The sequence below is a fragment of the Epinephelus fuscoguttatus genome, linkage group LG10, assembly GCF_011397635.1.
Source record: "Epinephelus fuscoguttatus linkage group LG10, E.fuscoguttatus.final_Chr_v1".
NCBI classification, from domain to species: domain Eukaryota; kingdom Metazoa; phylum Chordata; class Actinopteri; order Perciformes; family Serranidae; genus Epinephelus; species Epinephelus fuscoguttatus.
In genome coordinates, this window is record NC_064761.1 from 29356077 (window position 1) to 29382332 (window position 26256).

Genomic DNA, 26256 nt, shown 5'->3' on the forward strand with positions numbered 1-26256 from the left:
AAAGCAGCGGTGCCCTTCACATCTGGTGCCACATCTGAAATAGATGTTGCAACAAGATATGATCTTGTTGCAACATCTATTTCAGATGTGTTGATGTTCTGGCTTGTGATATGAAGAATTTTGATTTTACATCATTCCAATGAAAAACTGCTGGTAATCAAGATAACCGTGAACTTGCCAAGAACATTTGGAAATCTTGATGCTGCAGTGATGAAGTTTATCATGTCTCATTCCTTAAAAAGGGAAAAAGGTCATCACCATCCATCCTCCAAGCACTGCAGACATGAAATACATGTTTCAAATCTCTGTATCAACAATTTACAAAGTGTAATTCCATCATAACATCAGCAACGTTATAGGTATAAATTCAAACCAAACAATGTAACTGAATGTGGATAATGTCTTTATTTAAAATTCTCTGGTTTAGAGCCTATAGATAAAATCTATATACAAAAACTAAACATGAATCATACCTACAAGTGGACATATAAACAGGAGATTGGCCAACCAGCGCCTACTTTAAGGCACTAATTCAATAAGGCATAATAAAACATGGAGCCACATAACCAGCTGAGAACTTCTGGTTTTCCATGAAGCTGGAGGGGCATCAAACAACGTGACGTTCCTACATCCTCATCCTCATTTGGGCTATTAGTTGGACTGCAGTAATACACAGATGATTTAGATGTAGGCGAGCAGGGGAGAGGGCTCGCACACCACTTTACCGCAACCACTTCCAGCTGTTTCTTGTTGTAAATCTGTATTTTAAATGTGTAGCAGTCCCTCGGGACCAAGGTTCACCATGGGACACCCCACACCCCACCCCCTGAAGTACCCCGCCTCCCTTTCGTCTCCGCTCAGCTCCAGGGCCTCACAATCACAACCAGGTGAGATTCTCTCTGTCTTCCTGCCTCCTTCCCCCCCTATCAGGTTTGTGGTCTGTCTGATGTGTTGTCAGTCCTCCAGGGGTCTGCATGCTGTACGAGAACTGTACAGGAGACCTTATTCACAAATTAACCTCATCTATCAACACAGGAAGGGGAAAGGAACACAGATGAATCTTTGAAGTGGGAACGGGGCATAGTTACTAGCTTCAAAAACACAGTTGGGCATGTAACCCTTTATCATTACAGCAGCCCTTTAAAAGCCCTGCCAAGGCATCTGGCTTATGTTTGGACCTGGAATTGGATCCGTTTGTGTGGCAACTCCAACAGCCACCAGTCTGAGAAGGCATGGGCCAAAGCACACTGTACAGGTGAAATTAAAAACGCACCTCCATGTGAAATAAAAACATACAAGCACATATATATACATCCTTCACGCAACATGAAACATGTCTCCTAGCATTAGTATATACAGTATTTGTGGCTCATAGTGGCAAGCAGGGGTGATTGCACAAAAACCTTAACAGCGCTGGCACTTCCAACCTTGTAAGAGTAAATAAAGAACTTCTTGTATTTCAAATAAATTAAACACCATTTTCAAAATGGTTGTCTCATCCTTCTTTGATTACAAGTATTTGAGAGGTTTAAAAAAAAAACATAATAAAATTAGAAATAAAAGAAAACAAGCTTGAGGCCAAATTTCTCAATATCTGATTGGCAAGATAGTAGTGGTATGACGCATAAAGTCCAACAGAAATTAAAGCTATCTGCATCAATGGTTTCTACCTCTGCAGTCCATTTCACACAGGGGAAACATAAATCACTCACAAACTCCACAATTAAATTTATACATTTTTTGAAAAGCATCATCTCTGTTGAAGGTGAATCTGACCCAGTCTGGACATAAATCTGCCCTCAAAGTTTAAGACTCCGTATATCCTCCTGAGAACCAATGTCTCCTTGACATTTGGGATCAGAAAGACCCAATAAGTATAAAAAACTGTACACTGTCAGCGATAACTATGTCCCAACGTCCTGAAACAAGATGATAATTAAGTCCCAATGTCTCCAAACGAGTACTTACTGATCAACAATGTCTTAGCTTGTTACTGTCACTAAAATTGGCCAATTTTGTTTCAACCATTAAATCTGATCAGGTTTTGGACCTTGTCCACTTTTGTGTCAGGATTCAGCTGCAGACTGGCTTGGCAGAGATGGCTGCCATCTTATTTTTATTTTTGGATTAGTGTAATGTGCTCTTACTGCCACTAGATGGCACATAAATGTATCTACGAACAAGGACAACAGGTCTAAGTTAAGTAGAATGAAGTATAAGGTCAAGAAAAACCCAAAATGGGTCTCAGGAGGATATATCCTACCCTTAAAGGAGCAGTGTGTAAGATTTAGTGGCATCTAGCGGTGTGAGGATTGCAGATTGCAAGAAACTGAAACTTTCCTTGGGTGTTCATTGTTCGGGAAGTTTTTAACCAGAGCCAAATTATCCGCAGAGGTCTTTTCCTCTCCAAAAGAAACAGACTGAATAAAGCAGTTTCACTTGCAGAGGTGCTGCGAATGATGGTGGCTCAGACAAAAATGCAAATGGCCCTATCTAGAGCTAGTGTTTAGTTTGTTTGTTCTGGGCTGCTGCAGAAATATGGAAGACACCATGGACATGCTCCCAGTGTAGATATAAACAGCTCACTCTAAGATAACACTAACACCACATTTCTTATTTTCAGGTGATGACACACTAAGGAAAACATACGTATTATATCATATTCCATTTCTGCCAATATATCCCCCTAAATCCTGCACACTGGACCTTTAATTCTGATTCATACTAACTGGCAGTGGCAAGATGATGCAGTAAGTCAGACACTCATTGGACACACTTATTTGGGCAGTGACACAACATGACACGAGGAATAATTGCTAGGAGTAGAAATCCACTTGCACTAGTGAATCAGAGTTGATCAGTGTCGCGTGAGTCACCGAGCACGGCAAGCCTGTATAGTCACTTTTAAAAACATTATATTGTTTGTCAGAGTAGATACCAAGACCTGTTTGAGCGGCAGTTAGGAGAGCTGGCAGAAACGTATCATCAGCTAATTTCAGATGAGAGGATTACCTCTGAACCATGATGATGTTTAAGTCGATATACATCTCCTCTCGGAGCAGCTTCGGGGCCTGTAGCTGACATTTTTTGTGAGCCTTTTTGCCAACAAGATGACATGATATATGGAGATAAGTAGCTCATCTACTGCGAACTGGTTGCCACTCCAATAATATGATGCAATTTCCAACTCTTTTCTAGTGTGTAGCCAGTTTAAGGTGCACTAAAATAAAGCTAATCAACACACTGTGCCTTTACCTACAGTTATATACATTCTTGTCTTCCTTCCTTGCGTTCTTACGTTCTTTTATAACTGCCAACAAATTTGGTTCTCCACAAACAGAAGATAAAAACATATAAAAAATGTTAAAGCTACATTAAGCGATATATGTGTTATCAAGATAAAATCAAAGCACTCCTGGCGTGTAAAACAGTTGCTACTACTATGAATCTCGCTGAGAATCAACACCTAGATCCTCCTATTCAACATCTCTGTAGTTTTTTAGGCTGTTTAAGTTCATCAGTCCACAAAGGCGAAACCCAATCGCTCTTACTGACCCATCATGTAAAACTTTGGGCAGCTGCTTCCTGTAAACACGGACTGAGAAACACCTCACTGCGAAATGGTAAACCTACTGAACAAGTGACAAGAAAAAAAGTGTCTAAGCCAAAGACAACATTCTCAGGAGGTGGTGGCATAAAGGTGAGTAAACATCAGACCTACATTTGTCAGTTGGCAGGAAAGGACCCTCATTGGGATCCTCTGTTTCTGCTGTGCGCTAACATGTTAGCCACTAGCACCTAATAAGGCAAAAGTATATCGTAGCTTTGTTGCTGTGGGTTTGGAGTCGTTCGCTTAATGCAGCTTTAAGCATATACACTTTAACATCAACAATGATGTCTTAAAAACAATAAGCCCCTCTCTCTCTTACAGGAGAAAAGGAGGTCATCATGGTGTCTTTCAGAAGGGGCTCAAGCACCTAGCGTTGGGATGCAGCCCCCTCAGTCAGTCCAGTGGTTGGGGAGGTGGGGTGTGAGTGGTTGACACAGAGGGAGGGAGCTGGGGGCTCGGAGGCTGCATGCTACAGACCCACTCCCTAGCTTTACTCCCTTCAAACAGACATACAAAAGGACTGGTTGCAGAATTCATATAGACACTCTAAAATAAAACATCTCACACTCATGGGACTTCTCACATAGCATCAAGAGTCTGCAGTGATCAGCCTACAGAGTCAGGACCGCAGGAGACCCGGGTTATTCCCTGAGCTAAACACTGCTGACTGCACAATCAAGGTTAAAGCCCCAGAGTTTGACCCTGTCACACAGGTTTGGGGTCTGCAGGCTGCAGCCTCTGTTCCCTAGCGTCAGCCCCGATCACACAGGGCCGGGATTGTGGTGATAGTTGTAATGGTTGCTGTGCTCAGTGTCTGCAATCTGCAGGCTGGGTTTCCTCTCTGGCTCTTCGCTATCGGCTGTGTCTGGCCTTGTGCAACGTGGAGGACGCTTCTTAAAGAAGTCTGAGACAAAGCGCACCTGCAGAGGAGAGGAGGAGAAAGGAGAGGAGAGGATGTTAGCTTTAGGGAATGTCTTTCCCACAGATATTAGACTATAAGCATGTAGGGGATTCAGAGGAGGTAAGGGCTGGGCTGGAAACTGTGATTACATGTGTCTGGACAGGTCTGTGCACAGCTGTTCAGTGACACACTCACACACATACACACATGTGAGAGGAACACACACAGAGAGAAAGCACAACCCCTGAAGGCCATAAAACGGTATGCCCAGGAGGGTCTCTAATTGCGCACAACACTGTGAAGGCCAAACGCGCGGGCCCACTTCCCAATTAATCATACACGGACACACACACTTGCACAAACACACACTCTACCACTCCAGAATTTCCACGAGGCGGTGCTGACAGTGGCTCACTCAAAACAGGGAAGTGGCCAAACAATAAAGACGCCCAGCTGGATGAAGTGAGCAGAATGAACTTATTGCCTGAGAACCTGCCAGTGTGAGTGTGTGGGTTTCTATCAAGTCACACTTCACTCCCTTCATACTTCCTGTCTATATGGATTTTTACTGCCAGGCTGAAATATGGATTCTTCAGGGGCTGTTTAGCTTTGATGGGAGTATCACTAACAGAGAGATTTCCATCAAATATCATTTTTATGATCTGGACCCACCCATGTTTGCCTTTCCTGAAGCCAGAAACCACAGCAGTAAGACTCAGAGTTTAGATGTCATCAGGTCTGAGGCTGGAGCTACTTCATTGAAAATCAAATGTCAAAAAATGTGAGCTTGATTTCTAGAGATCAGTGTTGATGTTTTTTTTTAGCTTTGAGCTGATGACATCATACTATTTTTAGTATAAAGTCTTAAACTTTCTGCCAAAACAAAATGGCTTTAATTCCCTGCATGAGGAGCTTAGCATTATGACGAGAGACTATATCAAACGTTTTCTGAAATCATGGAAATATTATGTAAGAAATTTTAAAGTCTCCCTCCACTCAGAAATGTGCATCTGTCCCCTAAAATGTCTGACCTTCAGTATACTGACTTGTATCTGTGCAGTTTACCACTTGAGAGGTGTTTTCACAGTCCGCTGCTGAACGGGGAGTTGTCATGGATGTAAAAAGAGAACTATATACAGTGCTGGAGACAGGACCCCATTAATTTCAATGAAAGTTGCTCAGTGGCGCATGAAGCCAAAAACATTTAACAGCCACATAACATCACCAGGACTTTCAAAGACTCTCTAGACTTTCAAAAAGGTTACTGGACCAAACTGATCAAATGCTGACAGTAAACAAGCTTTTCTAAGAGGGCTGTGAGGCTATAAAAAATAAGGTATTCCCTAGAGCTGCCCCTGACTAAGAATTTACACAACACAATACAATGGTTTGAGTTGAAGGTGTGAGAAAGAATAGTATCAGTAACGTTGTTAACACTGCGACATTACAGAGAAATACAAAACCGTACTAATGAACCTTCATTAATATAGGCCTATATTTTATCTACAAGTGCACGTCACACACTGAGCGAGCCGCCTGTTAATGACGCTGTCGGCAAAGCAGTAATGATTGTGCCAAGTGGCTAATGGGCATGTAGCTACTTCCATGTTTCAGATGACACGTCATGTGTGTAGTCAACCAATGAAGATGAGTTTACATATCACCTTGGGTTCGTCCTTCACCTTCTCAAAATTATCCCACACTTTGGATTTCCTGCCCGACATGTTATTAACTAGCCTGTGTGATAAGGTACCAGCCCTGTAGATTAACGTGACTCCTGTCTGACTGCTGAGCGTGGCCTCTTCCTGTGTCTGTCCTTTCAAATTAAATTCCCACATGGTCCAGTTGTATAGGTTTTGAATTATTTTGACAAGGTGCAGCTGCTGACAGAGTTTCACATTTGTTTGTTTGTTTTTTCCTGCAATTAAGAGACCAATGAAATCTTGCCGACTTTCTGGTCAAATAACGATTAATGTAAGTCTATGGTAAAAAAGTCTTCTGGGGCCTCATGACATCACGTGATGGGCTCTGTAGTTGTAATTCCTTGTTTGGCCACTACAAACACTGGCTTCAAAGCCTGGTGCACTTCCCTAAAGGCCTGCTAGGGAAGAAATTCTGAGATTCAAATGTACGCCGGCCAAGCCAGATTAGGTACGTCACTAATACCAAAGCAAGCCAAACGCTGCCTACAGGAATACAGGAAACACATATCAGTGGGGCAACTTCAAGACAACACCAGCAATAAAGTTTTATTGCACAGGTCAGGTGTACGTAGGGGCGTTTCTAAGATTATAGGACATTGGAGATTTAGACTGGACCTCTGCCAGGTGTCTGTGGGACCCTTCCGTAGCACTTTTTTTCCCCAATAAACAAGCTCTGTTTAGACTCTTTTACGCATGCTAGCACCTTATCTAGATATAAAAATAAAAAAAACCCAGCATTTCCAGTGTGAATCAGAAAATGGGTGGCACGGGCCGCAGGTTGAGTATCACTGTCTTTAAAGATAGCAGTGCATGTTTCACAACCACTAATGCTGTGTCAGCCACTGCCAATTACAAGCTAACAAGCTAACTAACAACAAATGAAAGATGCTAACTACACTTACCACTGTGATACATCTGCTAGTCATTGATTTTGGTGCACAACAGACTCCTAATCTGAGTCTGGGTCTGACTGAAGCTCAGACATGTAGGGCTGAATCTCCCATCTCACCATCTTTAGGCACACTGCTCTTTCCCTCGTCAACTTAGCGCTAGTCTCACATGGCCAAACCTATTTCCACACTTAGTTTAAGTGTTGTTCCAACACTGGAGAAAGCGGAAAGCAAAACCTACCGCAATCTGAGGGTGGTGGGCAGGGCACGAGGCCAATATCTCAATGAGAAAGAAAGAGTAGATCTGCTTCCAGCTCCTTTAGGGAGTTTTCTTTTACTTTTTATATGGGAAAACCATGTAAAGCTAAATATTAATCATAGCAGAGTATTTTTACATCTTTTTAAATGTGTCTGGAGGGGGCCTTTACATTTTGCAATGTTTGCCCTTGACAGAAGTTGTTGTCGTGGAGACTCACGTTGAGCACAGCAACAAGCGCTCCCTGCAGCAGCCCCGTCAGCACGTCGCTCCAGTGGTGCTTGTAATCAGAGACTCGGGTGTAACCCACATACACCGCAAAGGCCACCAGGAAGAACTGGATGGTGGGCCGGAGAAGTCTGGCCCACTTAGCCACCAGTCTGGCCTGCACGTAAAGCTGGAGGAAGTGGAAGAAGAGCAGAGGATGGTAGGGTGTCAACTTGATATTACACTGAATCACACCATAAAAAAGTTTGGATAATGCAAATGGTGTCTGCATCAACATCAACCGTATTTGCACTGACAAAATGTTATAGAAATGTCATTTAATGAAGCAGTAACATCACTGTGTTTGCTTAAATAGATAGCCCATTATACTGTAAGGTTTCAGGGTAGATGGCGCCTCACTCAAAACTCCCAAAACAAAAAAGTCCATTTATTGGGAGTTTGTGTCTCTAATGTAAAAACGGTGGCTGGTATGCTTCAAATTGGATTTAACTATAAAAAGGTGTTGAGTACGAATCTAATTTATGTCCACCGTGCACTGAAACCCCTTTTTTTTACTGGAAAACAGCAGACGCCAAAAAATTATGAACCTGGCAACAGTACAGACTTCTCTGGGTTTCTGCTGGGCTGCTGTTGAAGGTGCAAAAATTGGCATCACACTACAGTCCCCCCCCCCCCGTCACACAGTCACACTGAACGCTGTAGGACGCAGGCTGGATATCACAGCTCAGCTCGATTAGCTTGCAGCATTTCCCTGGCAAACAGAGAGCCACTGACAGGACTGGACGCTAGCTTGAGATATTCAGTCTTTTCTTTGAACTGTTGCTTTGCTTGGCCTCTCCCTGTCTGACACTGGTGCCTGGCTTTTAACACAAAGAGATGAGGGTAATGAACTGGATAGGCCTGGAAGACAGAACACAGCACATGATTTTGCCTTCATCATTGTTGGGAAAGGCAGCAGAAGCCTCCAGATCACTTCTCTCAGTATCCACATTCTTCCTCTGAACTCTTGCCTTGTCCTTTTATGTCGACAGGCACAAACCGCCTCTATGAGTCTTTTCTCCTTCTCAACAATTAACCCTCGAGTGCGGATCCAAACACATAAACTTCTTCTCAGATGAGTCCATCTGTGGACTGTTACGCCTGACTCACACTGAGATATCTGCATACAGATCACATGGAGATAACTCCATGTTTACTGTACATAGGCAAGTCTATTTACACTGTGTTTAAGACTTTTAGTCACGGACTGAGCCTCACATCCTGTACTTACCGCTAGGAAGAGCATGCAGTACATTCCAAAAGAGGAGTGACCAGAGTAGAAGGACAATCTGGAGAAGAGACAGAAAGAATCAAAACTCATAACACAGGATGTTTAAACTGTACAATCTAATTGGCATCATTATCATGTGAAATACTAAGATCTCCTCCTCCTACCTGGCCTCTGTGACGTCCTGAGGCTTGCCAGTGCAGTTGATCATCTGCATGTATCCCGTGCAGGCCCTCGGGCCACACACGGCCATGAAGTTTGGTCTCGGGCGGCCGATCGTGAACTTAGCAAGGTCGGTGAGTGACTGGCTAACACACGCTCCAAACAAGAAGGTGCCCACCACCTTGTAGAGTGCAGCTACATACTGGTTGAAGTCAGAGTTAGAGTAAATCCTCTTGCTGTAGACCAGATACGCCTCTCCAGAGGAGATCTAAGGTAGGAAAGAGTTTCTGTGAGACTTTGTTCCAACCCCCCCCCCCCCCATTTTTCGCATCATTAGAATGAAATTACTTTTCCTCCTCATACATCAACACTGTACCCAGTTCCTACTGTTAGTAATGGAGCAAACGGCACAGAATGTTGTTTAATGAGTGAAGTGTAAACTTTCCATGATTTCGGCTTCACTGAGGTGAGACGTAATAAAGCTCCCTGCGAGAAGAGAGGGGAGATTGACGGAGTAAAACTCACAATGATGACGGTGCAGGTAATGGTGACAGCCGCCAGCATGCCGTGGGTGATGGTGTCTGGTTTCACGGGGTACATGATGCTCTCGTCGTCACAGTAAACCCCTCTTATATATGGCTTGGATACGATGGTCATAATGATGAAGGGCAGTGCCGCTGTAGCCAAAACAAAGCAGAAGAAATAACAGTCTGATTAGATGAGTTGGAATATTCACTATATTTGGAGAAACTGTGCTTTTAGTGAAATGAGATGAATGCACTGGTCACTGCCAAAATCATATCTGGGCATACAGACCAGCAACAAGGTCGATCCAACAAATGTATATCATATTTGAGAAAAAAAAAAATGTTTTGGAATAACATATTTGCCCCGTTTTGGGCAGATTTTCAGACATGACATCATTCCTGAGAGCCTGGAAGTGAAAATGTTTCTTTAAGGATAGCTAAATTGTGTTCTGTCTCTCTCTCGACCTCAAGGTCTAAAATCAAAATGACGAAAACAACCCACAAGGAGTAAAAAAACATTCAGTAGTTAAATGTCAGGGTAGACATGCGCTGCAAGGAATTACAAAAATAAACAGTGCAAAATAGTATTTATACACACAGGCATGTGGGCATATGTAAAAATCACGCATCGCGCACGTACCCATTAGACACAAGAGTGTACACACACTTAACAAGAGTGTACACAAATTGCTGCAGACACAACACACGGCTGCAGCTCGTTTGAATGATGTGGCTGTGTGCAAAAATAAGACCAAATATAGCTGCTCAAGGCTCCTGAGTGCACGAATGATGTCCTTGAGATATTCGGAGGATCCATCCCAGAAATACTCCCTCACACTCTTCCTCGCTTACGCACGTACACACACTCCATTCACTGCATTTTGTAGACGTACAAGCATGCCTGTAACAAGTTAAAGACATATGTTCTTTACAAAGTTTAATTTGTATACACATGATAATGAAGACATAGTAAAGATGCTCTTTTGTTCACTCTCTTTAAAAGTCAAACTTGTCCTACACGAGCATCTAACAGATGTGGATTTTGTTGCAAGCAGTATGAGAGGTTCTCCTGGATGTTATGATACAGTTTTTCCTCAGCAGTGACACTGGAATCCATTGTAACTAATCACAGCTTCCAACTACTACTAATGATGTTACAGCTATTTTCCCTGAGGTTTAGTCCAGTGGTTCTCAACCAGGGGTCTGGGGACTCCCAGAGGTCCTTGAGGGAGCTCCAGGGGGTCCCCAGAAAAATGGGGAATCATTTATTTTAAGTATTTTAATCACTATAGAAGTGAGCCCAGTGTGAAGAGGGTTCCTGATTTGAACCCAGGGTGGGGGAGCCCTTCTGTGTGGAGTTTGCATGTTCTCCCCGTGTCAGTGTGAATTTTTTCCGGGTACTCCGGCTTCCTCCCACAGTCCAAAGACATGCAGGTTAATTGGTGACTCTAAATTGTCCGTAGGTGTGAATGTGAGTGTGAATGGTTGTCTGTCTCTATGTGTCAGCCCTGTGATAGTCTGGTGACCTGTCCAGGGTGTACCCTGCCTCTCACCCAATGTCAGCTGGGATAGGCTCAAGCCCCCCCTGCGACCCCTAACAGGATAAGCTGTTACAGGAAATGAATGAATGAATAAACATTTTACTAATAAGTTTAACTGACTAGTGTTTCTGGTGCCTAATAGTGAGGGTAGCAACGTTTAATCAACTCATCGACTACATTTTCATACTGAAAAGATTTTGGGCGGAGCAGACTTTAGTAGAAACAGTACGTGTGAGAAAGGCCTCACTTAATGGATAGAAATGGCTAATTTATCATTTTAATCAAAGTTTAATTAAAAAAAATAAAAATAATTTAATTTCAAAACATTGACTCTGGTAGCTTGTGAAAGATATTTGTCATTATCGTTGATATTTCATGTAAAGCGTAAGAAATCAACTGATAGATGAAAAGAATCACGAGTTGCAGCCCTACTTAGGAATGTGCTCTCCACCCTGATATCCACTACCACTGTCCATAACAGCCAGACAGACATCTTGTCTTGGGGCCACTGTGGAAATGCCACACGGCCACATACTAAACGCAAGAAAAACAGCCGTGAAAAAACACTGCACACACTTGAAAAGTGCTCTCACCAATAGTATTACATTTCTGTGTAAATGAGCAGTGCACCCCTCCCATTCTTTCAAAAAAATGTCTGCAGCTGACATAATTCCAGGAGGACTTCCAGCGAGACTGACTGATGAGAGACCAAGAGTCCACATACTGAAGACTGAGACTGAAGGAAAATATACAAATGGATGGTGGATCAGGATTCAGCTGAGGTGAACGCTCCGTAACACCGGGTTTAACTCCACCCTGAAACGAGCATGGAATGAAAGCCTACTGTAAATGTACCATTACTGAGAAAAAACAAAACTAATGGCATGGTTTTCTTAAACCTTCAACAAAGAGGTTCAAAAGGATGTGAAGAAGGATGTAAAATATGTTAATGTGACACTAAAACATGAGCTCATAGGCAGAGATTGCTCTCATTCTGAGGGAAGGAAAAACACAAGCACACCATTATGAAGAAAACTGTGTGTAATAAACCACTAATAAACTAATGATGCAGAGAATTCCCCTGATAAATACCGCAATTCACAGTAAACAACAGTACACAGTGACACCTGTACAATGACACAGTGTGTCTCACATCGCATATATCCTGGGTGACATGAGATGAGTAAGGACTTTGTTTGGTGACATGCAAACTGCACACATGCTCCTCACAGACACTAAAGAGACAAAGAGTCTTATTGGCTCAGCAGGGAGAGGCAGCAGCAAAGAAGAAGCTTTGTGTTGAGGGACTGAACAATAGTGCTCTATAGGATAAACACATTATCACACATGGACTCCTGGAAACACGATCTTAGTGGAGCAAACAGGGAAGAAAAAACACAAACAGAAATACTAAGTGATTTCCACAAGGTATTCACACACAAAAAGCTTAAGGGAGGAATCTCAACTCCCAATTTAAATATGTCAACAAGACACGTCTGAGTAAAAAATACTCGTCTTATCAGTTAAAATGGGCTTCAGTGTTTATCGCATCAAACTGACACTTTATTGGCAGGTTTATTATGGGTGAAATGCAAAATAAAATCTGCCTTTTGTTACCTTCTATCAAAGCCAGGCTAGCTGTTTCCCCCTGTACCAAGTCTTTATGCTAAGCTAAGCTAACTGGTTGCTGGCCGTAGCTGCATATTTAGAGTACAGACACACGAGGGGTATCAGTCTTCACATCACATGCTTCCTTTCTATGCAACCAGTGGGCGTATCTCATTCAGGGTGCCCTATTTAAACTGCTCTGGTCGGCCTACTGTTGCTGCTTCCTCTGCAAGCTGCTTTCCAACCCGCCTCCACCCCAGCTCCTCCTTTTCATGTTGTGTCTGACTTATCATTGTCATTTCTGTTTGTCATTGAGGCTGGCTCTGTTCTGTTCTTGAGGGGTCTTTGCTGCTGCTCTCCCTGCTATAGGCTTTCCATTTAGGCGCATGGAAGGGCAGGGAGGTTTACTCTCTCCGCCTTAGGCTTTCCATGTAGGCACACAGAAGGACGGAGAGATGTGCTCTCTCTGCCTTAGGCTTCCACGTAGGCACATGAAAGGGAAGGAGGGTTTGCTCTCTCTGCCTCAGGCTTTCCTTGTTTGCACAAGGAAGGGCAGAGAGGTTTGCCCTCGCCGCCTTAGGCTTTCCACGTAGAGGCTTTCTGCATAGGCCTGAGGAAAGGCAGAGAGGCCCCAGAACAGAGCCATACAGCCAAATATAATACTGCAAATGGAAATAACGTTTTCTTTGACTAGAGTGTTCCTGACTGAACTATAGCTTTAACCAGCAATAGATCATAACAGATTATACATATTATGGAGCTACTGTGATGTCACCCATTGGTTTGTGGGCTCCCTTTTGGAAGCTTCAAGTGACCCTGTTTGGATGAGAGGGTGGAGCTGTGGATCTGATTCATAGACTGTGGTGACGCCTCGTGGACAGCCTGTCACTCAAAGTGGCCACACCCTTAATTGTGCATAACTTTAAGCTTTACAAAAATTGAAATGGGTGAGCCCTGTAGAGTTGTCATGATGGGGAAATTAGCTATATGACCAGAACCGGTTTTTGTACTAGGCTGTAAACATGTTTACATATTTCTTCTAGGGCTGTACCTGTCTCTGTTCAGTGGGACGTTCAGGGTGACAGCGAGTTTCACGTAATATAATAAACAGGCCAAGTTAGCCCTCCAAGCTAATGCACGCTAGTTGTGCTAACGACAGATCAGAAATGTGCAACAACACTTTTTATTGACACTAGATATCAAACAAAAGCCAGAGACTATATCGTGTTAAGTTGCTGTAAGTTCACCACTTCTAAGCAGAGGGCAGAGAGGCCTGACTGGGCAAAGCCTCTCTTCCTCTCCTCTCTACTGCCATCTCACTCAGAGCCTGTACTGGAGAGCTGTGTGAAGCAAGGAAGCGCTCACTGTGCAGCTTTTGGAGCCAGTCCCAAGTGGCCATGGGAAAAACTGCAGTTTTTGGCACTTCCACTTGTAACCAGCAAGCGCTGTCCAATGTTTCTATGCCACCTCCCTCCCTTGTCTGCACCCTCATCTCTCTGTGAGCAGCAGCAGCTGGAGGACACCTGTCCCTGCACTGTAACTTCCCACTGGCCACCAACGACCAGACGCCAACTGGCTCCCTGTTATTATCACATCTACCAGCCATGTCAGGACGTGGTAAACCGGGTGTATCAAGTCTTATTCCACATATTTTCCTCTTAGCACAACCAAAATCCTGTTTGTGACAACCACAGCACAATATATGTTCTCTTGTATTTAACCAACATCCTGTCTCATGCACCTCGGGGGAGCACCCCGATATGGATTTACTGATGTGGCTTTTGGGTGGCAGTTTCTGCATCTGTATCCTGCATCCTGCTTCCAGCTGGCAACAGAGCATCAGAGCAGAAAGTCAAGTAACAGCAGCCTCTGGTTTACCTTTCCATCTCATCATCCCGGGCTTAAATCAAACCGAGTTATAGCGGATAGAGTGTCATTACAGGAGTTATTGTTGTGACTGCTGCTCCAAGTTCTTGATATATTCTATAAAAACAGAGAATACTTGGAAACTTTCTTCCAGTGGCCACTCTGATACTGAAGTATCTCAAAAATATTATCTTAAGACTAAACCAGACTCCTCATATATCCAATTTGAAATTTACCCAGCACGTCAAATATCTTAAAACATTCTTTGAAAACATAATATTATCAGGGTGCAGGAAAACAAACATTTTCCTTCTTTGGGGTTTTTGGGGGGACATTGTGACATTGAATCTGTTTCCTCTCCACGTTACGTCAGTCAAAACAAACTTTTTGTGCAGTGTGGATTGCAGTGAGCACAACCTTAAAAACAAACTACAACTGCAAACAAAATTGAAGGAAAGACTCGTTTGGCTAGATTCTAACTCGTATTGTAACTGTGTAACTGCAAGTTGTAAAGGTTTGTGTAAGATTGTGCCTGGACAAAGTCAGGGGGAATGTTTGTTTACTCAATACAGCATGGTAAATGTCACTTTAAAACTGCAGAAGGACGTGATTATTTCTGTATTGCGGTCACATGGTATGGTAACTTCAAACTGTTTTATGAAGCTTTTAACACTTGCCAGAGTGGAGCCATTAATCACAGCAGAGCGGGAGAGAAATTAAGTGAAAAGCTTCAAAGAGAAACACCAGCAGATAATGTATTAAATACTGCCTTTCTCGACCTGACAATGTCACAAAAGGCTAAATAGCTTTTGCATGTACATCAACGACTTTACATTCTCAGGTATCATTTGTCTTTATTCTGTTTAACCATGTGCTTATATGGGTCTTTTTGTGCTGACTAAATCCTCTTAAACAAACTTAGATTTTGCCAGTTTGCCACACATTTCACAGACTGAGTGAAGTCAGGGCACCTGGCCTTAAATAACCCTCTGCTGGCTTGTAAAATAAAAAAAAAGTATGAATATGTAATTTCTGTGTTCATAAATGAGGCTTTAATTCAGCTGACATGACTTTAACTCGCCGGTCATAAATTACGTTTAAGTTTGGATGAAAATAAAAGCGCTCAAATAAAATGATGTAAAGAGTCTGGACTGCCTTTATGGGCCGAACGAACGGTGCATCCTGAGGTGTGTGAATGTGTCTCTGTGGTTCATATCTGAGAAAAACAAACCAGCCACTCTGTTGAAATGCAGACACACACATACACAGCTCACGGGCAAAAATAGAACCACCGGTAAACAAAATAGGTCTCTGGGATACCACGAGACAAGCCCACAACCCAAACTGACACCGCTCCAAAGCTGCCCTAGCTTCAGCTCCACTTCAAGACCAAGCCTTGACTTGGGCTAAATGCAGACATCTATGGTGGATTTTTCTGTTGAGAAAACACAACAGAACATATATACACAGAGGGTAGGAAGAGGAAGGTGGATATTCAGGATACAGGAGAACCTTCTCTCTAGACACCTGCTGCTACGGATGGAGGCAGGGAAACGCTGCCAGTTTGGAATGTAGCCAGGAAGCTAATCTCCAGCTGCCAGTCAGAAATCTCCTGCCCGAGCCCCTAATGGGAGTCTGTTTGAAGTCGCAGGATGCGGGGCTCAAGCTTTCCTGTCTCAGATTAAGGAAGGGCCATTTTAGAGGCTTTGGTTCCATTCTGGGAAGTTTAAGGCTTCTTATTTACCGGGCCGCAAATTAACATTCATCCGCAGCGGCACCTCAGTGTCTCCCCCTGCTGAGATGCGCATTAGTGCAACAGAGAGCCGAGTAATTGACGGTGACCATGAACAGTCAGACGAGCATCACGGAAGATTTAAGCATTAACTGATACCGCAGGCAAACAAAGATGTCAGTGTGAGAAGAGATTTACACTCTCTCCTTCATTCCTTCCACCACTGCTGATTCACATCCTCCATTCTGCTTTTTTTCCCTAGCTCTCTTATTCAAAGTCATTCATTCTTCTCTCTGGAGCTCCGTCTTTCTGTCTGTCATTCTCTCAATCGTAGCGTCCTCCCACACACTTCTCTTTCTGTTATAAATATAGAGGCCTCAATGGGACGGTGCTTTTTTTAGCAGGCAGATGTGCAATTACGAAGGACCATTTGGACCACAATCGCACTCTGGGGCTGAGAATCGAGGCTTGTCATGTCCTCTCTCTTCCTCTCTCTGTCTTGCTGGGGTTTCTTTTTTATACATCTTGGCTTTTCTTTGTCCTCACTCTCAAGAAACATCGACGCCTCGACTCAAGCTGCCACGATCATCTGGAAGTTGCTCTAGTGGTTTGAGAGTCCCTCGCACCTACTTGCCCTGGTTTCTCTGACATAACCTGCTGCACCTGCACAACCATGTGGACGGACAATTACTCTCCTCAATTTGAAAAACATACAGTCTGGGTTTTCATTATGCATATTTTCAAGGCGTGTAAAGACTGTGTGTGTGTGTGTGTGTGTGTGTGTGTGTGTGTGTGTGTGTGTGTGTGTAAGAAGGGTGTTCTCATGCCCCTGGGCTGCCCTGTTTGGTCTGAAACTTTCCTTCAGGGTCACAGCTGGAACATTCACTCCTCCTTCTAATTTCTTCCACTCGCATTTCTCGTCTTTCCAGCTCGAAGGTCACTAAGTGAGTTTCTTATTTCTGTATTTCATCCCTCCCTTTCCAATCCTTCCTTTCCTTCTGTTGATAGCTCTTGTTTCCTCTCGCATTAACACCAGTCCTTCTTTATTTTTCACCCCCGTGTCACTCTGTAGTCATTTACTCCATCTGACTGTGCCTCCAACTCTCATCCCCTCCCACTGTGGACGAGGACAGAGGAAAGCTTTTTTTCTCTCTTAGCTACAGTCAGTGTTTCCACATTTTTTCTTCCCTGCTCTCTTTTGTTTCCTCCCTCCAATTCAAACATGTGCTGTTGACAGTAAGAAACCTATAGCAGTAAAGCCCTATCAACGTAAGTGATGTTACAGTCCTTTACAAGATGACTCACGTTAACAAAACAACTAAACGCTCCCTCTTTCTGACTGTCTCTCCCCAAGCTGGACTGACTAATGTGGAAGGTATGTGCTGAGCCTACAACCTCTGCCGGCGTTGGCCTCTGGAATTCTAATTCACAAGAGGAACGCCCAACTTCACCAGTCACACCAAATCCTGCTGCTACTGCTGCCCATTCTTTATTTTTAATCCCGCTGTTTCGCTCCGTCCATCATTTACGCATGCTTAGGTCCAAGCAGTGCAGAAGGAGACAGGGTGGCAGGCAAGGTTGTAGGAGTGGTGGGAGGGGAGCTAAATCTGGCAATCAAAGAGTCTGGGTTTGGAGGGGATCAAAAAGACGTGGGCCACACAGGTTTAAACCTAAACCATTACAGTCTGCAGGAGGAGTTAAAGTGTAGAATTATCATGGATGGTGCTGAGCTTCTCTGGAAGGTCACTAAACGTTCTGCTGTGTCGTCAGCTTATCATGGCTAAATATATTGTGATTCTTCTGTATAGAATTACTGACACCAGAGTCACATGAATCGGACTCACGTCACAAATCTTATGACTCCAGGCTCATCTTGGCAAAATCAGAAAAGACTTAAAACTCAACTGGACTTAAATGACTCGTGACTTCACTTGGAGTCTTGAGTCTTTTGGCTTGAAAATACTTGATACCTTTCCCGAAGCCCAAAGATTAAAAAGCATGTTGTTTACAATGAATCCATGAATCAATTTATTTCCCTTCATTATCTGACTCATCTTACATTAATGTTATTTATTCCCAGCAAGACAAGACTTAATTCCTTGGATCCACTTTGTTTGAACCGATCCGACAGCAACCAGTCAAGGTGACGGAGAGAAGCATAAAGAATTGAAGTTATATAACTGGGCGACACTTGGAAAAGATGATACCAAAGATAATTTTGTTCATGTGCAAGAATGATGTGGTAGTCAACAAAAAAACCAAATTGCTGTCTGCAAAACGCAGGGTTGAAAATATCAGACAAACAAGAAACAACTTTGTTTGATATTTGAGGTTATACAAAGAACGGTAAGTGGAGGCTAATATTAACATAGCTAGCAAGCTAATGTTTACCTAATGTTAGCAAAACAGCTTATACAATTTTTAACAAACTTGTTTTAACCAATAAATGCAAATTTTAAAAAGTGTTAACGATTTTTGTAAATTGGAAAGACTCGAATCTTAAAGTTTAGGACTTGGGACTTGAATGTAAAAAACTGCGAATTACTTGTGGCTTGCAAAACAATGACTTGGTCCCACCTCTGGCAAACACTTCAGAGCTGCTACAATGTCCTTTTTTTTACACCACCTTCGCATTTTTACACAGAACCCAACAACGGCAGCATCATGCGGCTCCACTGTTTTTAGATAGCATGCCAGAATCCCACAGGCAATAGAGGCGTGACAGGTCTAATGTTTAACACAACAGTGTCCGCCTCTAGTGTGACACATTACATATGTGTTGGCAGCTGCTTCTTAACAATAACAATGGCATAACATGGCAGCAACAATAATTTCTAGGGGTGCAACAATACACGTATTCGTATTGAACCGTTCGATACAATGGTCTCGGTTCGGTAGGTACTATGAAACGAACAATACGCAATTTTATTTATTTATTTTATCAACTTCTGACGATGCGCTCTATGCTGAAAGCTCAGTGGATCTGCGCTCGACTATGCCACCTTAGGCAGCATAGTCGAGCGCAGATCCACTAAGCTGCGCCTCTCACATTCATTCAGACCAAAACAAGCTGCTGAGACAGAAGCTACATGCGAAGCTAGCTCGTTGCAACATGGCTAATGCCTCAAATATACCTGAAATCGAAGATCCTCCACCATCCTTCAGATCTGGCGTGTGGAACTACTTTGGTTTTCGTGTTAAGTATGACCCTGATGGCAAGCGTGTCGTGGACAAAAATACAACAGTATGTCGCAAGTGTCACACAACGATAAACTACAACAGTGGAAATACAACAAACATGACAACACATTTACGCCGACATCACCCCGATGCGAAAATAGGTGGAACCAAACAAAAACAAGGAGCGACAACAACACACAGGCTACAAACTTTACCCGGGGCATTTAGAGAGCCATTAGCACATGATTCAAAGAGGGCAAAAGAAATCGACCGGGCGATTGCTACTTTTATTGCTGTCGACATGCGACCCTTTTCTGTTGTGGAAAACGCCGGGTTTCAGGACATGCTGCGGACACTTGAGCCCCGTTACAAGATTCCTTCACGAACCTATTTCACCGATACCGTAGTTCCTGCTTTGTACAACAAGACAAAAGCCCAATTAGAGACAGCAGTATCCGTAGCACCTGCTGTTGCTCTGACCTCAGACGGCTGGACGTCAAGAGCTACACAGAGCTACCTGACTGTTACGGCACATAGGGAGCTATTTCTTTGTAATATATACTCTGCTGCTAAGAATGCACCACAGAAGATGGGTGATTTATCAGATGCATTTATTTTATTATTATTATTTTTTACAAGGTGCTGTTTTTGTTTTATATGGTGCTAAGTATGCACAGCAGAAAATGGGGCAGGTATAACTGCACCAGATACATTTAATTTAATTTAAAAACTGTACTTTTGAGTTGAAACAAAAATGTTGATAATTTTAATAAACTACAAGTAAAAAAAGGCATGGAAATTTCTCTTTTTTTGTATCGAAAAAATATCGAACCGTGACACTAAAATATTGAACCAAACCGTGAATTTTGTGTATCGTTGCACCCCTAATAATTTCCTGTCGCTGTTATATGGTGGCAGATCCTGACCTCTGCTCAGGGGTAAGGAGCTCCCTCACCTCATTGTTTTCCTAATTTGCAGACATTTTCAGCCCCTGCTCTTCCTCTTGGAGTTAGCCACTAACTACTGCTAGCTGCTTTTTAAATCTCCCGGGGTGGTTTGCACACACGTGGAACACATTGTCAAAACATCATACTTGTCCTATGGTCTAGTATTGCCGGCTGTCCCTTTCTACAAATGCAGATTCTGGGCCTCTGCTGCTGGCTTTCCCAAATCGTACCTTTTATACAGAACAGTGAGGCGACATAATGCCGCAATATTCCCACCTTGAACAGGCGGTGTAAAAGGGGCTAAAGATTAGCTATTGTCTGACACCAGTTACATCATTAGTGTTTCTCCAAATTCTGGTCCCTGTCAAAAACTAATGTTCACTCATTTGAACTTCCCTCTCCATGCATATGTGAGGAGGATTAACATGTTGGCTGGTATGTCTCCATCAATCATCAGCCTTCAAAAGACACTGGGAAACTACATTAAAACAGCAGGCACCAACTGTTTCTACATACAAAGCAATACAGAAAAAATTCTCATGAAATCTAAAACAATAAAAAGTGGCAGAGGCTGATCATTTTCTCCTTAGTCATGTCTTAAAAACAAGAATACTATTATATAAAAGGTACAGTCACAATAGTGCCTTGATCTCCCTGAAATCCCCAAACTTTCCACCAGCTCACCACTGAACTTTGTGAACTCATCTGTGTACTTCACCGAGCTGACTTTTGGGGAATGCAGCTTAGAAGTCTCAAAATTAATCTGGTAATGATTTCTCTTCAAAAACAACCACCACAATAGATCCTCATCCACTTCAGAGTATGACTGATAAAAGACTGAGTTTACCAGAAATCCTTGTGCAAATAAGATAATTAGAAAACAACAATAAGAAGAAGAAGAAGAAGAAAAGAAGCTGGGCTCAGATTTCTCTGAGGGATGTGCCTGTTTGTTGAAAGGGCATTTAGTTTCCATGACAGAGCTCTCCTGAGGAAAACAATTCCCATCAAGCGTCCTCACTGACTTTCACTGAGAACTCAGGGTGATCAGTCTTCCCAACACAACCGCATGAGAGGCCCGGCTCCCTGGAGACGCTGCAGCACGGCTTCACCAACAAACTCTAACAGACATCCAGCGAGGTCAAAGAACAGAGCATGAGGACACTTCAGTGTAACTGCAACCTAATAAGATAAAAATGATGCGAGGGAATACGTAGCAACTCTTTGATTGTTTTACAATTGTGGGGCTTTGGGGGAAATGCTTATATTACAGGTAATGAATCAGTCAATAACAAGATGCTGATGCAAAATTAGATAACTCCTCTGTGTGTGTGTAGGAGCTCAGATCCACAGGAGCAGCAATGAAATACGATAACGCAGTGTCATCTTTCTGGCACACTTATATCTTGCTAATAAAAGAAGACAATCACATGACAGGAAAATTAATCTTGAGCTGCTCCCTCTGCATACAGATGACATTAGTGTGTGTGTGTGTGTGTGTGTGTGTGTGTGTGTGTGTGTGTGTGTGTGTAATTGAAGGCATAACAGACTTATAACAGAACTGGTTTGTCACAAACTACAACAAAATGATGCGCGAGCGTGTTTTCCACCAATGCCTTGCCTCGAGGCCATTTAGTCACACACTACTTACTTGGACTATCTAGCACATTACTCATCATAACACACAGCTCATTGCCACTCACGTTGCCTTCAGGAGGCACCCAAGTCATGCAGCAATGTGAGCCGTGCCCCTCCTCCTCCACCTCTTCCACCTCCTGAACAACCTACACCTGTGTACTGCTGCACCTACAGCTACAAGCTGTGGGCAGGGAGAGGTTAAACCCACGGCCTTTCCTCTCTTGTGCTCGCAGCCAACACCCACCGTCTATTTGTGCTGAGTGTAGTCTTACACAGACAGGAGGAGAGAGGAAGGGAGGGATACAGTGAAGAAAGAATGGAGAAGACGGAGGGAGGCCAAGGGCTTTAAATGAACAACAAACTCAAGAATGGGGTTAGATATTTGAAAAGCAAAAACAACTGCGTCCCTCCTGATGCGTCAGATGGGTTTCTCAGCTATAAACTTTAGATTATACAACAAACCCTGTGCATAATGATTCATAAAAACCACTCCTTGGCTCTAAAGCAGCCATTTTGTATCAGATTTCTCCTTTAAGAGGTTCATTGATAGTTTTATATTGTATGAGCATAGAGGGAGGAACGTCATCCACAACAAGAGTTGTTAGTTTGACCTGGGCAGGGCAGGGTGCGAGGGACAGAAGAAATCGCACTGATTGTATCTGCTGCTTTTATTTGGCCTTTGAATTTCAAAACAAGAGATGACTGGAGAGAGATAAATGTAGGCTGCATAAGAACAGAACAGAGGTTAAAAAAGGAAATGGTTTTTGTTGGAGAAAAGCTAAGGAAGACCACAACAGTTGTTAATCAGGCAGGATAACATTTAGCTTTGGTAGACTCTCATATAAATTTTAACAATATGAAATATAAATACACCCAAAATTCAGACAAACCCAACTCAAAACTCTGTTTCCATATAGGCTAATGGTTAGCATAATTATAAGCTCTGCCATGTTGTTATTACATGGCTGGGGCAACCTCACATAAGCTTGGGGTTGACTTGACGATTATTTGGGTGGCTGACGTGGGTGGCAAAGGGGAAGGGAGAGGCATTAAGGGTGGGATGCAACTATCCAGACCTGACCGACCAACCCAAGCCAGACGTTAATCCCAGACTTGTGACAGCGAAATGGCGAGGCTTATCAAGTTCAGCAGTCTGTGAATGTTCCCACAGACGGAAAAATACCCCTAAGCTCTCCGAAAAGCCAGGGGGGGAGTAAAAACTGCACAGCAGAGCAGATCCGCACATACATGAGGCATCATCCTTTTCTGCGTTCTCTCTCCAACTTCTACCACTATCACCAGTGCAGACACAACAGGGGATGAGCACGCCGCCAAACACCAGACCATTACGCAACGCACGTCTGTCAAGGGCTTGTGGCATTAATACAGAAAACCAAAGTCCCACCACTGTGGCACATTCCACATACACACAAAATCAGTGAGGCTGAAAAACAGCTTTTTCAGAGGGTGTTGGTGACGACTTCTCACCTTGGTTGGTTTTTGTAATGTAACTGTTATTATCAGAAGCTCATCATCATTATTATTATTATTATTATTATTATTATTATTATTATTATTATTATTGAGGACGACAGGTGTCATTTAAGTGATTATAAAGCATTCTGATATTGAAATTTATTTAGGTGCATTTATTTAGGTTTAAATCAGACATATTTATTGATTAATTAAGGGGCAGCAATAGTATATTAATCACTATGTTTTTATTAGTTTCATTACCTTAGAATGAGTTGTTTATACCTACATATGGAGATTGTCTTCTCTGTGAATTTGCGCTTTGTAGGATAGCAAAGGAAAGACCCGCCCCACTTTCCCTATGATTGGCTGGTACTGATTGCCTTCATCAGTTGGACTGGTTATGTTAGGCAGGAGGAGTTAGACTGATTAGGATTTGGGTAAGAATATCAGAGTAAGCTAATTGGAGGTAGAGTAAGGGTGCTTTCAGACCTAGAGTTGTCTTGCTTTGGTCTGAATCAGGGACTAATTTTGTTTCAAAGTTTCATAATGACCTAGAGTTGGTTCGTGTTCTCATGGCAGCATTTACAAGCGGACCAGATAAAATTCTTTGCACGAGAAAGCTGCTTTTGATTGGTCAGAATTTCCATGCGGGAAAAATCCAGGAAGTAAACAAACCATTGAAGAAGAGTACACTTGCAAGATAAATGTGACACTTTCTCATGTCACAATGGAGGGACAACTACGTAAGTTGATTTTAACGCTGCTCATCGTGGACTATATTGCTGTCATTGTTCATTTTAGTCAAACCATACAGTTTGAAAACGAGGCGCGGCTCCAACTAGACAACAATGTTTTGATGCATTGGATGTGCTGAATGTGCATATTACGGCAGTACAGGAGGAGGTGCACATTAAGCCCAGAGCACACAAACCAAACACTGGCTGTAGATAGGACCATTTGAGTGTTTGGTTGGTCACCTTAGTTTTGCTGCACGCTTGGCACATGGGAGGAGTTTCACTTCTGCAACCTTACCACTAGATGGCACTAAATCCTACACACTGGACCTTTAATATGTGTAATTATTTTAATAATCCTTCTTGTTATTGTCCATTTAAGTTATTGGAATAACTAGTAATTAATCTACTTATGGGTTCATTGAGTTATTTATTAAATCTTTTACCTACTCTTGTTTTGTTGTCTAGTTAGACATTACATTTACAAGACACCTGCTGTCCTCCGTATATCCAACATATTCATTTCCATTCATTAAAGATTGCCGGAAAACAACAAATGTCGAAAGCAATAACCAAAACATGTCATTATTTGTTCATTGCCCAGAGGAGGAGGAAACAAGAACATGCACAGTAATGATGAGATCTAGTTACTACAGCTATGGGAAATGACAAACTAAGCCTAGCCCTTTGCAAAGCTGAAATCAAATGCAAAACAATGGTGTGCAGAACAATGTGGAAGTAACATTTTCAGAAATGCAGTGTCTGTGGGAAGCAGGGGAATTCTTGAGAAGATTCCTGGCAGACAAAAATATTGAAGAAAATGAGGAATAAGCTGGGCACACACACATATCACATTTCCATAAACAAACATTGAGCTTCCTGAGGCTCTGTAAAGTCCTGCAAAGTTTTGGTGGGGAGTGTGGAGCATGCAGCAGGCCTGGGAGGAGAAGGCGAATGATATTTCCTCATGTGTGCCACCATAGTGCTATTTAATGTCACATTTCAGCCTGGACAATATTGCGGCTGGGATCTGGATAAACAAACGAGATGACAGGCTGTTCTATTATAGTCCTGGACTCAGGCATGGAAACACAGTGGCTTCATTTGCCTTTTAAAGAGATAGAGACGGGGATAAAATAGCTTTCGTGTCACTTAAACATAAAAATACACAAACAATGCATGAGCTGCCATGACTAGACAAATTCCCGAGTTGCTGCCATGAGTGCAAAATAAACAAACAAACCGAGCAACTGGCAAGAAACTGCAGTCACCCCAAAGATATGATCTTCATGGTGTCAGAGTCCCTGCTGACAACACTGAAAAAAGGCAGATTATGCTGACGTAGTTTTGTACCAAGTGTCCATAACTTACCTACTACAACACACAGCACGTCCATAAGCACGTACAACTTCCTCTTCCTCAGCTCCTTCATCTTCTTGCAGTTAATTTACTTCAAACGCAACTAATATAAGAGAGAACAACTACTTTTTAAATAAGGCAAACAAGTCCATCGGGCGCTCGCTCGCTTAGGAATAAAAGCACAGGCTATGCAAACAACCTGGTAACCTGCACTACGAGTTCTTCCGGGATCCTCTTCCCTCTACCTGTGCTGACATTGACAGCAAAGGTGTGTTAACTTTCCTCAAACCACAGCGTGTTAAAAACGGAGCAGATACGCACACGCAGCACTGGAGCTTCGCGTCCCTTTGCGCGCATTACTGCTTTGGGTACAAAAGCAGGACTGGAGAGATCCTCCGATTTCACAGAGCTGGAGGCGTCCGGAGAATCCAGTATAAACTCTTTTCTCCGCGCGCGCACGCGCACACACTCACACTCACACACACACACCACGCCACCGCAGTGGTCCCTCCTCCTAACTTCCTCGTCTGGCTCCTCTCTGGCTATCTGATCATCGCCAGGCTCGGGGTTTTTACGCACAGGCGTGCAAAGAGCAAGATATAAAATCTCTCAGCGGTTTGCCTGACTTTTCTTT

The 26256-nt window shown here is 43.0% G+C and overlaps 1 protein-coding gene across 1 annotated transcript; it reads right to left on the reverse strand.

The window, feature by feature from the left end:
* Window positions 1-386: 386 nt before the first annotated feature.
* On the reverse strand, window positions 387-26256 carry plpp2b (phospholipid phosphatase 2b). The gene is made up of 6 exons (XM_049588715.1): window positions 25635-26256; window positions 9543-9694; window positions 9023-9285; window positions 8859-8916; window positions 7581-7757; window positions 387-4530 (listed from the first exon to the last, which is right to left on the reverse strand). The coding sequence occupies exons 1-6, from the start codon at window positions 25693-25695 to the stop codon at window positions 4372-4374; spliced, it is 870 nt and encodes a 289-aa protein (XP_049444672.1). The 5' UTR covers window positions 25696-26256; the 3' UTR covers window positions 387-4371.